The sequence below is a fragment of the Salvelinus alpinus genome, chromosome 5 (genome assembly GCF_045679555.1).
Source record: "Salvelinus alpinus chromosome 5, SLU_Salpinus.1, whole genome shotgun sequence".
In the NCBI taxonomy this organism is placed as follows: Eukaryota; Metazoa; Chordata; class Actinopteri; order Salmoniformes; family Salmonidae; genus Salvelinus; species Salvelinus alpinus.
In genome coordinates this window covers 98,230,340-98,246,642 of record NC_092090.1, presented here as the reverse complement: position 1 = coordinate 98,246,642, position 16,303 = coordinate 98,230,340, and the positions used below count along the sequence as shown (strand labels likewise).

At 47.0% G+C, this 16,303-nt stretch overlaps 1 protein-coding gene across 2 annotated transcripts; it reads right to left on the bottom strand.

Annotated features, from left to right (window-relative positions):
* Nucleotides 1-203: 203 nt before the first annotated feature.
* Nucleotides 204-13,212, bottom strand: LOC139577322 (E3 SUMO-protein ligase PIAS2-like). 2 transcript variants are annotated; one of them, XM_071404344.1, is made up of 12 exons: nucleotides 12,890-13,212; nucleotides 12,468-12,555; nucleotides 11,786-11,836; nucleotides 11,570-11,660; nucleotides 8,623-8,757; nucleotides 8,395-8,500; nucleotides 8,212-8,285; nucleotides 7,603-7,763; nucleotides 7,153-7,286; nucleotides 6,088-6,277; nucleotides 5,818-5,960; nucleotides 204-3,812 (listed from the first exon to the last, which is right to left on the bottom strand). In XM_071404344.1, exons 1-12 carry the CDS (start codon nucleotides 13,014-13,016, stop codon nucleotides 3,577-3,579), a joined length of 1,536 nt encoding a protein of 511 aa, XP_071260445.1. In that variant the 5' UTR covers nucleotides 13,017-13,212; the 3' UTR covers nucleotides 204-3,576. The 2 variants fall into 2 exon arrangements, with proteins under 2 accessions (XP_071260445.1, XP_071260446.1); XM_071404345.1 differs by having other exon boundaries at nucleotides 12,905-13,212.
* Nucleotides 13,213-16,303: the final 3,091 nt, after the last annotated feature.

Genomic DNA, 16,303 nt, shown 5'->3' with positions numbered 1-16,303 from the left:
AATAATAATAATAAATAAAGCTGCAAGCAGTGTTACCAGGGTTCAAGCTGTGGGCTTACTGTGCCACCGCCAGGACAAATTGGACACGTCGCCCTAGGATGACCTACTTTTGTACTCCTTACCACGCTTGCCAAATATCAGAACTCAAAACAGCTCATGTAATATGCTTCTGATGTACAGTGAACAAAAAATAAAACACATGCAACAACTTCAAATATTTTACTGAGTTACAGTTCATTTAAGGAAAACAGTCAATTGAGATAAATTAATTAGGCGCTAAAACTATAGATTTCACATGACTGGGAACACACATATGCATCTGTTGGTCACAGATACCTTAAAAATAAGTAGGGGAGCAGATCAGAAAATCAGCTGTTTGGGTGGTTGGTCTCAGACAATCCGACAGGTGAAGAAGCCAGATGTAGAGGTCCTGGGCCGGAGTGGTTACATGTTAAATAAAGGTTAAATAAAATGTTTTTTTTTTTTTTTAATCACGTGGTCTGCAGTTGAGGCCGGTTGGACGTACTGCCAAATTCTCTAAAATGACGTTGGAGGTGGCTTATGGTAGAGAAATGAGCATTCAATTCTCTGGCCACAGCTCTGGTGGACATTCCTTCAGTCAGCATGCCAATTGCACGCTCCCTCAAACTTGAGACATCTGTGACATTGTGTTGTGTGGCCTTTTATTGTCCCCGATACAAGGTGCACCTGTGTAATGATCATGCCGTTTAACCAGCTTCTAGATAATCCATCCATCTGTCAGGTGTGGCATATCTTGGCAAAGGAGAAATGTTCAGTAACAAGGATGTAAAGAAATTTGTATAAGCATTTGGCACATTTCAGGGCTCTTATTTCAACTCATGAAACACGGGACCAACACTTCACATGTTACGTTTCATATTTTTGTTCAGTGTAATTACACTGGTTGGTGTATCAATACACCCAGTCACTACAAAGATACCCAACTCCTTTGCCGGAGGAAGGAAACATGATGCCAATGGTGACTTTAAAACAGTTACAGAATTTAATGACTGTGGTAGGAGGATGGATCAACAACATGGTAGTTACTCCACAATACTAACCTAAATGACAGAGTGAAAAGGAGGAAGTCTGTACAGAATGAAAATATTCCCAAAACATGCATCCTGTTTGCAATGAAAGACACTAAAGTAATACTGCAAAAAAAATGGTGGGAAAGAAATACGTTTATGTCCTGAATACAAAGTGTTATGTTTGAGGTGAATCTAACACCTTACATTACTCTGTACCACTCTTCATATGTTCAAGCACGGTGTGGGCTGCATCCTGTTATGGGTATGCTTGTCAACTGCAAGGACTAGGGCGATAAAAACAAACAGAATAGGAGCTAAGCACAGGCAAAATCCTAGAGGGAAAACCTGGTTCAGTCTGTTTTTTCCCAACAAACACAGAGACTAATTTCACCGTTTAGCAGAACAATAACCTAAAACACAAGGCCAAATATACACTGGAGTTGTTTATCAAGACATTGAATGTTCCCTGAGTGGCCAAGTTACAGTTTTGACATAAATCTGGTTGAAAATCTATGACAAGACTTGAAAACGTCTGTCAAGCAATGATTAAAAAAAAATTCAAGTTGGTTGTTGAAGAACAAATACTGTACAATCCAGGTGTGAAAAGCTCTTAGAGACTCACCCAGAAAGACTGATGTGGTTCTAACATGTATTGACTCAGGGGTAAAAAAAAAAAAAAAAACGTAGGAAAATTATTTATTTTTGTATTTCAATTTCAATAAATTTGCACATATGTTTAAAAATATGTTGTCACTGACATTATGGGCTATGTGTGTAGATGGGCAGGGGGAAGAAAAAAATCTATGGAATCCATTCTGAATTTAGGATGTAACAAAATATGTAATCAATGGGTATGAACACTCGTACCGTACAATGGAGTTATACAAAGCGTTGCTCCTTGAACCCCTAATTAGTAATACAACAATGAGCTGCCTTGGGATAACTCCTCCTAGGTACTGACACGCAACCGTTTTCAAACCATCCACACCGTCAACCATAGTCCCGCTTCCTGCTGAACGCGTCCATGTCAGTTCATCCAATAGAAAAGGCAATCTTCTGTTCCACATTACCTCAGTCAACGTGGAGTCTGCCGGGCGAGGGGGGGCCCCACCTCAGTCAACGTGGAGTCTGCCGGGCGAGGGGGGCCACACTCCAGTCAACGTGGAGTCTGCCGGGCGAGGGGGGCCACACTCCAGTCAACGTGGAGTCTGCCGGGCGAGGGGGGGCCCCACCTCAGTCAACGTGGAGTCTGCCGGGCGAGGGGGGCCCCACCCCAGTCAACGTGGAGTCTGCCGGGCGAGGGGGGCCCCACCCCAGTCAACGTGGAGTCTGCCGGGCGAGGGGGGCCACACTCCAGTCAACGTGGAGTCTGCCGGGCGAGGGGGGCCCCACCTCAGTCAACGTGGAGTCTGCCGGGCGAGGGGGGCCCCACCTCAGTCAACGTGGAGTCTGCCGGGCGAGGGGGGCCCCACCTCAGTCAACGTGGAGTCTGCCGGGCGAGGGGGGCCCCACCTCAGTCAACGTGGAGTCTGCCGGGCGAGGGGGGCCCCACCTCAGTCAACGTGGAGTCTGCCGGGCGAGGGGGGCCCCACCTCAGTCAACGTGGAGTCTGCCGGGCGAGGGGGGCCCCACCTCAGTCAACGTGGAGTCTGCCGGGCGAGGGGGGCCCCACCTCAGTCAACGTGGAGTCTGCCGGGCGAGGGGGGCCCCACCTCAGTCAACGTGGAGTCTGCCGGGCGAGGGGGGCCCCACCTCAGTCAACGTGGAGTCTGCCGGGCGAGGGGGGCCCCACCTCAGTCAACGTGGAGTCTGCCGGGCGAGGGGGGCCCCACCTCAGTCAACGTGGAGTCTGCCGGGCGAGGGGGGCCCCACCTCAGTCAACGTGGAGTCTGCCGGGCGAGGGGGGCCCCACCTCAGTCAACGTGGAGTCTGCCGGGCGAGGGGGGCCCCACCTCAGTCAACGTGGAGTCTGCCGGGCGAGGGGGGCCCCACCTCAGTCAACGTGGAGTCTGCCAGGCGAGGGGGGCCCCACCTCAGTCAACGTGGAGTCTGCCAGGCGAGGGGGGCCCCACCTCAGTCAACGTGGAGTCTGCCAGGCGAGGGGGGCCCCACCTCAGTCAACGTGGAGTCTGCCAGGCGAGGGGGGCCCCACCTCAGTCAACGTGGAGTCTGCCGGGCGAGGGGGGCCCCACCTCAGTCAACGTGGAGTCTGCCAGGCGAGGGGGGCCCCACCTCAGTCAACGTGGAGTCTGCCGGGCGAGGGGGGCCCTAACTATCTTATTCTTTTATCAACTGACCTACAAAGCAGGGGTCTGGTGAAAGAAGGGAATGTATCTTTACTGACACAGTCTGTCCCAGTGGTGAAGGATATGGACATGTAGCCATTTCTGATGCACATATATAGTGCACTACTTTCTGCTGGAAGGCCCAAAAGTAGTGCACTATATAGGGGTGAAGATGCCATTTCGGGACACAGTCAATTGAAGGCTTACGATAGACGGCTCCTTTGAGTGACAAGACAAAATCAGTCCAATGAGATGATGTCTGAGATGCTGTTGGACCCCACCCCTCCCCCGGTAATAACCCCGGTTTGGTAAGAAGAGGCGGAGAAGAGGTGGGCGCTGGGCTCGTATTGGCTAGAAGAGGACACCAGGCCGGCGCTGGTGGTGGCACCCTGCAGGTTGCTGGTCAGGTCATCGAGGAACATAGGGGCTCTGTAATGCTGCGGGTCACCTTGGATCAGCGAGAACAGATCCAGACCTAGGTGAGACGGGGGGGGGAGGACATATATCACAGACATGGATATTACCAGACAAAACGTGTCATCGTTTGATCAGGCAGGACTAAGAGGTCAAAGCTCCAACTAGGTTCAGGATATTCACAGGGTTTTGCCAGAAATACTGGTTGCAGGATTCACTTCAATGCATATTCCCTCCTGATTACGGAAACAAAGACTTAGTCTGCATGTCCGTAGGGACGGTGGACAGGGGGGACGGGGGGACGGGGGTGACTTACTCTGCATGTCCGTAGGGACGGTGGACAGGTGACTTACTCTGCATGTCCGTAGGGACGGTGGACAGGGGGGGGGGTGACTTACTCTGCATGTCCGTAGGGACGGTGGACAGGGGGGGGGGTGACTTACTCTGCATGTCCGTAGGGACGGTGGACGGTGGACAGGGGGGTGACTTACTCTGCATGTCCGTAGGGACGGTGGACAGGGGGGGGGTGACTTACTCTGCATGTCCGTAGGGACGGTGGACAGGGGGGGGGTGACTTACTCTGCATGTCCGTAGGGACGGTGGACAGGGGGGGGGGGTGACTTACTCTGCATGTCCGTAGGGACGGTGGACAGGGGGGGGGGTGACTTACTCTGCATGTCCGTAGGGACGGTGGACAGGGGGGGGGTGACTTACTCTGCATGTCCGTAGGGACGGTGGACAGGGGGGGGGTTGACTTACTCTGCATGTCCGTAGGGACGGTGGACAGGGGGGGTGACTTACTCTGCATGTCCGTAGGGACGGTGGACAAGGGGGGTGACTTACTCTGCATGTCCGTAGGGACGGTGGACAGGGGGGGGTGACTTACTCTGCATGTCCGTAGGGACGGTGGACAGGGGGGGGTGACTTACTCTGCATGTCTGTAGGGACGGTGGACAGGGGGGGGGGACTTACTCTGCATGTCCATAGGGACGGTGGACAGGGGGGGGGTGACTTACTCTGCATGTCTGTAGGGACGGTGGACAGGAGGGGGTGACTTACTCTGCATGTCTGTAGTGACGGTGGACAGGGGGGGGGGGTGACTTACTCTGCATGTCCGTAGGGACGGTGGACAGGGGGGGGGTGACTTACTCTGCATGTCCGTAGGGACGGTGGACAGGGGGGGGTGACTTACTCTGCATGTCCGTAGGGACGGTGGACAGGGGGGTGACTTACTCTGCATGTCCGTAGGGACGGTGGACAGGGGGGGGTGACTTACTCTGCATGTCCGTAGGGACGGTGGACAGGGGGGGGTGACTTACTCTGCATGTCCGTAGGGACGGTGGACAGGGGGGGGGTGACTTACTCTGCATGTCCGTAGGGACGGTGGACAAGGGGGGACGGTGACTTACTCTGCATGTCCGTAGGGACGGTGGACAAGGGGGGGGGGGTGACTTACTCTGCATGTCCGTAGGGACGGTGGACAGGGGGGGGGTGACTTACTCTGCATGTCCGTAGGGACGGTGGACAGGGGGGGGGTGACTTACTCTGCATGTCCGTAGGGACGGTGGACAGGGGGGGGGTGACTTACTCTGCATGTCCGTAGGGACGGTGGACAGGGGGGGGGGGGGGGGGGTGACTTACTCTGCATGTCCGTAGGGACGGTGGACGGGGGGGTGACTTACTCTGCATGTCCGTAGGGATGGTGGACAGGGGGGGGGGGGGTGACTTACTCTGCATGTCCGTAGGGACGGTGGACGGGTGACTTACTCTGCATGTCCGTAGGGACGGTGGACAGGGGGGGGGGGACGGGACTTACTCTGCATGTCCGTAGGGACGGTGGACAGGGGGTGACTTACTCTGCATGTCCGTAGGGACGGTGGACAGGGGTGACTTACTCTGCATGTCCGTAGGGACGGTGGACAGGGGGGGGGACGGTGACTTACTCTGCATGTCCGTAGGGACGGTGGACGGGTGACTTACTCTGCATGTCCGTAGGGACAAGGGACAGGGGGGGGGTTGACTTACTCTGCATGTCCGTAGGGACGGTGGACAGGGGGGTGACTTACTCTGCATGTCCGTAGGGACGGTGGACATGGTGGAGTGGTGGAAGGGGACTGTATAGTCAGCTAGCGAGTTCGTCAGGTAGGATGATGTGTCCAGGGCGTGTACGTTTGGCAGGCACACCGTCGATGGCTGGTAGGACAGCACTCTTGAGGATTAGAAACAGTCAAGGGAGAGAGATCGATTAAGACACAGCGTCATCGTGTGGTTGGTTGATTTGGAGGCCATATTGACCCCTTAAAAGACGAATAAAGTTACCACACTAGTTAACTCACCCCTTGGCGTGCATCTCCTCTGTCTTGGACATGAACAGGCATCGCTTCTTGAGTGGCGGGTCAGGCTCCACCTCATCCTCGTCGTCGTCCTCGTCCTCTGACGAGCTCTCTAGGGTCAGGTCGATCACGTCTGCCTTCTTATTGGTCGAGCTGGGCTCTCTGTGGGGAGGGACCACCGCACACTGACGTGCTGGGGGGGTGGGGGGTTAAAATGTATTAAATCGACAGGTTAAAAATGGTAGTTAAGGAATTCTGCAATTCTATATGCGGGGTGTTAGGTGACTCAACAACGGATGCTCTGGGAGAATTCCACAGAAAGACGCAGTAAACTAATTCGGTCTCTAATCCGGTCTCTAAAAAATGTCAATAATGTGGTTGTCTAAATACAGAAATGATGTGAAAACGTCGTGCGTTATATTGACTGATATGAAGCCAAAACATAGGAGGAGGTGCCGCCGTGCTAAGAACGTTCAAATCTGTGGGACGTTTTCCAGTACACACGTGCCCATTATATACGTCATAGAAGTCAGCAGGATGAGAGCGCTCTCTGTGTGTGTGTGTGTGTGTGTGTGTGTGTCTACGTCATTAGACATGCACCTGTCTGAGGAGTGTTATGGCTGTAATGTTTCTACGCCCTAATGTGAAACCAAACTTAGTGCAAGTCAAAAAGATAACGGTGGCTAAATGCCAGATGGGATGAATCATGAACATAAAGAGGAGTTACTGTGTGTGTGATGTAAGGATGAAACCTGTTTAAAAAGGTGTGTGCCAAGGCTGGATAGGCAGTTACTTCCTGAACCAGCTCGGCTTATATTACTTCGTAATAAAAGTCTATTTGAACTCCGAGGCTCCGGTATTTGAGAAATATTATTAACCGAATAATTCCACGACACACCTTTTTTGCGAAACCCGCCAAAAACGGTGTTCCTAATTTAGGTATACAATAGATATTTACAGCAGCGACGGGCTCACTGTAATGGCTGGAACGGATACCGACATCCAATGATTTATAATTATTCCCAATTCTCTAAAAATAAAAAAAGATATATATTCTGCTTGACTTACGTTCTATTTTTGGGATACAGGTTGAGGACACACTGAGGGCCTCTTTCTTTGGCCTCATGGGGCACCAGGTCCCGTCCTCCTGAAACTTGATCTCATCCACGTCGGAACAGTCGTTCAGAATCTCCATGAACAACCTGACAGAGAGAGAGTTCCATGTTCCGACTTCCCTATTGACATGCCATAGAACACGACAGTTCTACGCCATTCAGAGCTGTTTTTGAACCTCAGCTAAAACACCAAGGCAAGTTAGAAGATCATTACCGCTGCAATAAACCGGCCTGTAAAATCAATTGAATATTTTATTTAAATAATACAAAATAATCTGATGAGAAGTCTAACAGTAGTTTCCCCCTCATTGACCCGTCGATGATGAGGCTCTCGTAGGTGACCTTTTTGTCACAGACAGGACAGACCCAGGTATTATGATAATTATTAGAGCGAGGTACCAACCCGTCGATGATCAGGCTCTCGTAGGGGGCCTTTTTGTCACAGACAGGACAGACCCAGGTGGGTTTCTTCTCATTCATCTGCAGGTAGAGGGCTGCGTCGAAACACTGCAGGTGGGAACAGGTGAGAGCTCGACACGGCACTGTCAGACGCATCTTACCCAGCTGGAGAGATATGGGAGGAGGAGGGAGAGAAGGAGGAGAGAGGGGGAAGAGAGAGGGGGAAGAGAGAGGGGGAAGAGAGAGGGGGAAGAGAGAGGGGAAGAGAGAGGGGAAGAGAGAGGGGGAAGAGAGAGGGGGAAGAGAGAGGGGGAAGAGAGAGGGGGAAGAGAGAGGGGGAAGAGAGAGGGGGAAGAGAGAGGGGGAAGAGAGAGGGGGAAGAGAGAGGGGGAAGAGAGAGGGGGAAGAGAGAGGGGGAAGAGAGAGGGGGAAGAGAGAGGGGGAAGAGAGAGGGGGAAGAGAGAGGGGGAAGAGAGAGGGAGAGAGAGGGGGAGAGATATGGGAGAGAATGATAGTGAAAGAAGCAGAGTTAATAAATCAGTAAATCTTTCTGCTATTAAATGATATCAAACCGACTATCAGATGCACTTGTTTCCAGCAGGTTTTTACTTACGGGGCACATGAGAGACACTCTTAGACTGGTTGTAGCAATCTCACTATCGGGGTCTGCTGTCAGCTTCTCCTTTACTGCAAGAGGAAAGACCAAGATATCAGGTGCATTACAGATTAAACACAGTAACGCGTGGAAGCAAGCGTGCATGAGCGCAAGCCTGTGACCATATGAGCGTGCACTTACTCAGTGCTCTAGAGTGGTCTGGATTTCTGATGCCCTTCATCCTGAGCCTCTGCAGCAGTAGAGGAGAGGTGAGCTGCCTCACCAGATACACCAACACGGAGTACGTCTGAAACACGTCAGAAATTTGAATTATACGTCCGCTTGAACATCAGGCTATAATGCAGAAAGTTGCCACTACTAGAAATAAAATAATGAAGAGTACGTTGACCCTCAATGTTAGTTGCTTACCTTTCCGATTTCAGGTGCCCACGTTATAGAGATCTGATTGGGTACTGCAGAGGACAATCTGACCAATGAGGTGATGTTTAGAGGTCTTCCCGGTCTCTTCTGTTCCACTCCATTTTTAGGGGGAGGAGCGTAACCCTAAAACAAAACATTGCCGTATCAGCGTTACCAACTTTCCCATCAAGTTTTTCCTTTGAAAAAGGTTGAGCTTATGCTGCGACCGTTAGTGGTAGATGGTGGCATTCTGTTATTGTAATAATAAACTTGATTTGATTGCACCACACTATCACAAGGGGGAGTTAAAACACTGATCTATCAGTAGTCTAAACTGTGGAAATTAATGGAGGTGTGAATGTTTGTCTGAAAATCTCTCCTCTCCGGCACAAGAGTTCTGCATCAGGAAGAGAATGTATTAGCTGGCAGCGGTCCTGGAGTTGAGGGGGAACTTGGGTAAATACAAAACGGCTCAATTACACTTGATATGTGGACTGACAATTAGGAAAATAGGCACAGTGGGCTTTTGGTTTCTCTCCCTCTAAAAACAGAAATGAAATCACTGTAAATAACAAACGGTCTTTATTTACCACAGAGTAGAAGAGTGACAGCCCTTCTATATGAAAAAGGGAGTTTGTGAAACACGGAGTCCTTCTTTGCCAACGTTAAGACTACTGATAGATGTGGTCAGTCAGAGTTGAGTTCTATTGTAAAGTTTAGCCTAATGGCCCCAAAAAAAGGGGAAACTTGCAATGTATTCAATATTTAAGTACTCTAAAGACGTACCTTTTTCTAACTCAATATCACAGATCAGATTTGCCCTAACAAAAAAATGCATCAACCCATACAAATATATTAATTTATTATTAACCCTGCATTATAAATTGTATAAAAAGCACCTTAGATATTAATATAGACTCCACTAAATTTAAATTAGATCTACAAGGGCATTTTATTGATCTGCCAGTATTTATTTTTACCGGAATCTCTACTCTGCTTCCTTTTGTTTCCTACCAACTAGTATTGGATTATTCACCATGGCAACCACAAGTTAGTATTAAAAAATGAAACTTATTTCTCAGTTGGTTGGCTTTCGTGGAGATCAGACCGTTTTAAATTGGCAGGGATATTTGTGCATTTTTGACCAAATGTAAGTCAGAACAAATACTTGTCACTTATAATATGCCTGTTATATGTAAATACAATAAATGTGTATGTAGAGGGTTAACTTTCTTCACTACCATTATTTATCTACCGTTTTCTTACCATTATTTATTTATTTACAATTGTGTGATTAGTCTACCAGTGGGTGTAACTGTAATGTTCATTCTCTTGAGAGAAAGGATGGTTATTTTGATCCAATAATATATTTGTACCAATGTAGATGCTGTTTTTTTTAAATTTTACAACACAGTTCTCGGATTACAGAAGTGATGGACAGCTGGAGGCATTTTGAAAACATGTTTTCAAACACGTTTTTCCATTAAGTGTAGCAGGCTGTGAACGCTTGCAGACAACGTTTCCACTCTGAGAATGGTAAATGACTAATTCATATATTCATTCAATACAAAAGAAGCCATCCACCCTTGATGGGCTATCAGCAGGACAATAGACTCTTGATTAATTTAGGGACATTAAACGCATTAATGGATGTTTGTGAGACATGTCACTTCACCCATCTCTTTGCACAGCCCACCACATGCATTGTTTTCTAACCTCACCTGAATGGATCCATTTTTTTTAATTTTTTAATTTCACCTTTATTAATGAATGGAATGGATCCATAACAAATGACTACGGGAATAAATATCACTGAATGACAGAAATAAAGGAATAACGTAGGCTAATGAAGGCAACAAGTTGTTGCTTACTGAAACTCCCAAAGTCATCCAATTGTTATAATAGGATTTGAAGCCATAACCTAACCGCGTGTGGTCAACTATTTCAGCCCCGTTTTGCGCTGCTCTGAGACAAGCACGGGGACTGGTCTTGATAAATCAAATCAGATTTTTATTTTCACAGAATCTCTGTTTGGGTATTGGTTAGACTAGAATTAGGGTGTGGAAATGTTTGGATCATTTTGCTCTTCACTCTGTCACTCGGTAGCCTAGGCCTACTCCCTACCGGTCATGTTGTACAGCGCCATATTGTCCTAATGGAAACCCTGAGGCCTACATAGGCTACTGTAAAATGCATTTTTGTTTTTCTTGGAATAGAAACACCATAATATAAATAATTTAATCCAGCAAAATTTCTAACATTATAAACACAACGAATACAATAATAATTTAAAAACAAATTTTAATCAATCCCATATAGTCGGTTCTAACAAAAAGAGGATTTTAGAGTCTCTATTAACAACAGTCAAATGCATTTGCGAATTCTATCGCTTTAGCCAACATGTTACGGTTTATTCATTGTTTAATTATTAAAAGGCTCCTGTTATTTTGTTTTATAACTAAAATACTTGACTGCATTTAAAGATATGGATGACTTGTAATGCTTACTGTAGCCTTATAAAGTAGGCCTTTACGCCAATAAGTAAGTTACGCTATAACAGCTACAGTAAACAGGACTTTTTAAGCCTACAGCTCCATGTCATGTCAATAACTTCACTTCTCAAAGATGACCTCTGGTGGTGGCAACAATGGCTGACCGTTAAATAACGTGCCATAGAATTCTACGGCACCACGCAAGCTGTCCTGCCGTATGATGCTACTTTAAAAAAGGAAGAACCACTATGTAAAAAAAAAAAAAAGTAAGTTACCTTATGTTATTCATATAACTACATAGAAATAAAATAATGTTTCTGAATTATATCAGGGCCCGTATTCACAAATAGTCTCACAATAGACAGTGCTGATCTAGGATCAGTTTTGGGTGTTTAGATCATAATGAATAAAATAACAGACAGAAGGGACCTGGTCCTAGACCAGTTGAAGAAACCAGTACATACCGGAAGAGGGAACAGCTTCCCATTGACTTTAATGCAGAGACTATTAGGGTAGTTGTCTTCTTGGGGACAACTGGTTTCAGAAAGACAGAACCTAAAAAACAAAAAGGGGGATCAGAAAGAAAAACATTCCCAGAAAGCAGTTCAGTGAATCTGTTTCTGGGGCTCGATGTGTCTACATGCGTATTGGAATGATCACCGCAATCTGTACATTCTCACCTCAGCTGTATCTGAACCATATAGTCTCTTCTGCCACCTGGTAAAAAGTCCCTTTAAGAATGAACCAATACAATTAGAAACAGAACTACTATGGAATGTTGCAGGAAGACTCAGTAGTGGTGCGAGAGCAGGGTAGAGTAGGGTACAGTAGAGCACAGTAGGGTACAGTACAGTAGAGCACAGTAGGGTAGGATACAGTAGAGTAGGGTAGAGTACAGTAGAGCACAGTAGGGTAGGGTACAGTAGAGCACAGTAGGGTACAGTAGAGTTAGCAGGGTAGGATAGGGTGCAGTAGAGTTAGCAGGGTAGGAAAGGGTGCAGTAGGGTAGGATACAAGTAGAGTTAGCAGGGTATAGCAGGGCACACTAGAGTAGAGTATAGCAGAGTAGGGTACGCCAGAGTGGGGTAGAATATAGCAGAGTACGCTAGAGTAGAGTACGCTAGAGTAGAGTACGCTAGAGTAGAGTATAGCAGGGTACGCTAGAATATAGCAGAGTAGGGTACGCTAGAGTAGGGTAGAATATAGCAGAGTATGCTAGAGTAGAGTACACTAGGGTAGAGTATAGCAGGGTACGCTAGTGAGGGTCAAGTATAGCAAGGTAGAAGTATAGCAGAGTATGCTAGAGTATAGCAGGGCAGGAGTATAGCAGGGCAGAGCAGAGCCAAATGGAGGAGGCCATACCTGGAGATGCACACCTCCCTGACTTGTTGAGGCGTTAAGGCGAAGATGAAGTACTTATCTTGGTTGTACCTCTGAACACCACTGGCTCCTAATAAAGACGTCACATCGTGTGACACGATGCAACAACAAACAAACATTCAGACACGTCATTGCAGTTCTTTGGTCAGTAATGTCAAGCCAGTATCCAGATGACCAGAAAGATATTATGATGTTGACAACAACAAATCACTGGATCTATGACAACTTGAGACTACAGGATGGTTTCAGGTTTAAAAAAACGGAATAGACACTAAGAAAACAGACAGACTGAGAACCAACATGAACAAACCACACCTAATCAGAGTCTAGCAGTCATCATTCACGTCACCAGTAACATAAAGCCTGCCTAGTAATATGGTAAAGGTCCACGTAGATTGATTTACCAGAGAGACACTGACCCAGGCTGGAGGGTTTAACCAGGATGTCCAACACGTCGTAGAACGGCAGAGACTTCATCTGGATGTCTGGGTGGACAGGGGGGATGAGAGGGGCGGGCTGCTGGAGGTTCATCCTCAACTCCTTATTGGTCTCCTCGTTGAGCACCAGCGAATCAGAGACCAGGTCAGAGTCCAGGGAGACAGGTCACCGAGGTCAGAACTCACCACGGTAACACCAACACCTTCCTCTGCCTAGAAGAACGTTGACTTGATGGAACGCCGAGTCAGGGAGACTACCGTCTACCACCCTGGGGTGGGCACCGTTGATTAAGTTCCTTGATTGTGGGCTGGACTGCAGAAGGCGTTCTTTAGGGGGTGCTTGCGACCGCTCGTGTTTTTCGCCCGGTGAAGCCCAGTAACACGTGTAGCTCAGACACTCCGAAACGGGATACCATGCTCTGGAAGACACGAGGATACACATGTCAACGTAAGGCAGCAATGTTCATCTGTTTAAACAGTTTTAAGAATGACGAGGCTAGTCGTCGGTTTAAACAGTGTAAAGAATGACGAGGCTAGTCGTCGGTTTAAACAGTGTAAAGAATGACGAGGCTAGTCGTCCGTTTAAACAGTGTAAAGAATGACGAGGCTAGTCGTCCGTTTAAACAGTGTAAAGAATGACGAGGCTAGTCGTCCGTTTAAACAGTGTAAAGAATGACGAGGCTAGTCGTCCGCTAAAACAGTGTAAAGAATGACGAGGCTAGTCGTCCGTTTAAACAGTGTAAAGAATGACGAGGCTAGTCGTCCGTTTAAACAGTGTAAAGAATGACGAGGCTAGTCGTCCGTTTAAACAGTGTAAAGAATGACGAGGCTAGTCGCCCGCTAAAACAGTGTAAAGAATGACGAGGCTAGTCGCCCGCTAAAACAGTGTAAAGAATGACGAGGCTAGTCGTCCGTTTAAACAGTGTAAAGAATGACGAGGCTAGTCGTCCGTTTAAACAGTGTAAAGAATGACGAGGCTAGTCGTCCGTTTAAACAGTGTAAAGAATGACGAGGCTAGTCATCTTGCCACTAAAGGAAAACTCAGGTTCTCATGCCATATTATATTTCATTCAAATTATTAATAAATTAGCCGCATTTTGAAATTGTAAAATGTGTTTATAAATGGAAAACTATGTAGACTAACGAGGACGCAATTGTAAAAGCTAGCGTGTAAATTAATACTGATATATAGCACAACTTGTCACATCTAGGCAATATATTTAAGAAAATATTTTAACAAAAGATGTTTATAATGACTAAAAGGTAATTTTATCCTCACATGGCACAGCCAGGTTATCAACTATTTAAAAAGCAAACACACAAAACATGTATTTTAGAACTTAATGGTGAACTGACATTATGAAACTACCCAGAATACAACCCTTTAGATGATACATTCGATAATACCATGTGTGATTTGAAGTCCCATCCCTCCCACATACTACACCCACAGCCCCGGCAGAGCCGAACAGGAAGAAAGCCCCCGGCAGAGCAGAACAGGAAGAAAGCCCCCCGGCAGAGCAAAACAGGAAGAAAGCCCCCCGGCAGAGCAGAACAGGAAGAAAGCCCCCCGGCAGAGCAGAACAGGAAGAAAGCCCCCGGCAGAGCAGAACAGGAAGAAAGCCCCCCGGCAGAGCAGAACAGGAAGAAAGCCCCCGGCAGAGCAGAACAGGAAGAAAGCCCCCGGCAGAGCAGAACAGGAAGAAAGCCCCCGGCAGAGCAGAACAGGAAGAAAGCCCCCGGCAGAGCAGAACAGGAAGAAAGCCCCAGCTGACCGTTATATGGGCCATGCTTGAGCACTGTTACGTGTGCACTTCCTTTTTTCTTACAATCCTTATTATAGGTGACCGCTAAGTATCTAAAATGTTGAGAATAAGGCCAGAGTCGTTAGACCAGATCAAACTCCAACCCTATTCCTGGAGAGATAGCCTCCTGTAGGTCTTCACTCCAACCCTAATCTAGCGCGCCTGATTCTAATAATTCGCTGGTTGACAAACTGAATGAAGTTAGTTACAACTAGGGTTGGTGCAAAAACCTACAGCAGGGTAACTCTCCAGGAACAGGGTTGGAAAGCCCTGTCCTAACAACTGATCAACTTAGCTAGCAAACCTAGCGAGACTAATAACTCATCTGGGGTGTATTCATTACGCCTATTGTTGCAAAACTTTGACACGTACAATCACATATTTGTGATCATTGTTGAGTGGCCCTTGCAGCATACAATCTCAAATATGTGATTGGTACAGTAGCAACAGAACGCATGACGCAAATAACGCGGACAAAAAAAAACGAAACATTAAGTAATTGACCTAACAGCTAAACTTGTTTACAATGTACCACATCTCTGGTGAGCACAAGGGACTAATGTAATGTTGTTTAGAAAATAAAAGTGTCAGCTAAGCTAACAGCAGCTACATTCTTTATGATGACAAGTGAAAACACCCTAATCCCAGAATGCCATTCACTATAATGCCGCATTCAAAACAACTGGGAACATGGAAATCTCCGACTGCTTAGATTTCAAAATAACTGGGCTTAATTTGATTGGAACGGTCGTCCAACTTGGAATTTAAACTTTCTAGAGCTCCGACCTGACGAGCACTGATGTCATGATTTTACCTTTTACCCCCCCCCCCCCCAGAGTTCCCGGTTGTTTTGAACACGGCACAAGACGCAAATAAACAAAGTCAAAGATGGCTGCGCCCATTACCCAGAAAATATCAACTTAGTTTGGCCACTTTCAGAAAATTACAAATCTGCACGTGAACACGACTTGACAAGTTTTTCTTCAGTTTTTGACCAATCGCAAAGTAAATAAAAAGTTATATACACCTCACAGATCAACCAAAACCTACGGAGCCGTAGCGCAAAAAGGGTTGACAGAAATGGTTGAAACCATTTTAGTGTGTGTGTAAGGGGGATCATTTCATTTGTGGGGGGATTTCAGGTGCATGAGGGGTGGAAATGGGGGAAGATATCGTGGGGGGATATGACGGAGGAAATATTACTGTGATGGGGGGGGGGGGATTTAAGACTAAATGGGTGGCAAACAGAAGTTAATAAACTGAATAAAAATAAAACCCCTGGAAATTGATACCCGGGCTCCATTTCTGAAATAAAAACAGAAGAAATGTAATTAACTTTTGTTATTGCTTAATTTAATTTGTAACACAATCTCGCCGTTCAGTTTGATCATTTGGCCAAATGGTTGTTGGCTAGGGAAAACACGATTTGATTATTTCAACAAACTTTAGCCTAATGTGTAGAATAATGTCGACTAAAGGGCACAATTTGCGTTGTTATATTACATCGACTTTTCCCAGGAATATACTATCTAGTTAGTAATACTTGGCAGTTTATATTTGTGAACACGCTTTGGAA

Coding starts and splice junctions, on each gene's coding strand:
- LOC139577322 (XM_071404344.1), bottom strand. CDS start 13,016: ATGAACCTCCAGCAGCCCGCCCCTCTCATCCCCCCTGTCCACCCAGAC. Junction 11,661..11,785: donor ATGGTTCAGATACAGCTGAG/GTGAGAATGTAC, acceptor TTTGTTTTTTAG/GTTCTGTCTTTCTGAAACCA. Junction 8,501..8,622: donor GGGCACCTGAAATCGGAAAG/GTAAGCAACTAA, acceptor GACGTGTTTCAG/ACGTACTCCGTGTTGGTGTA.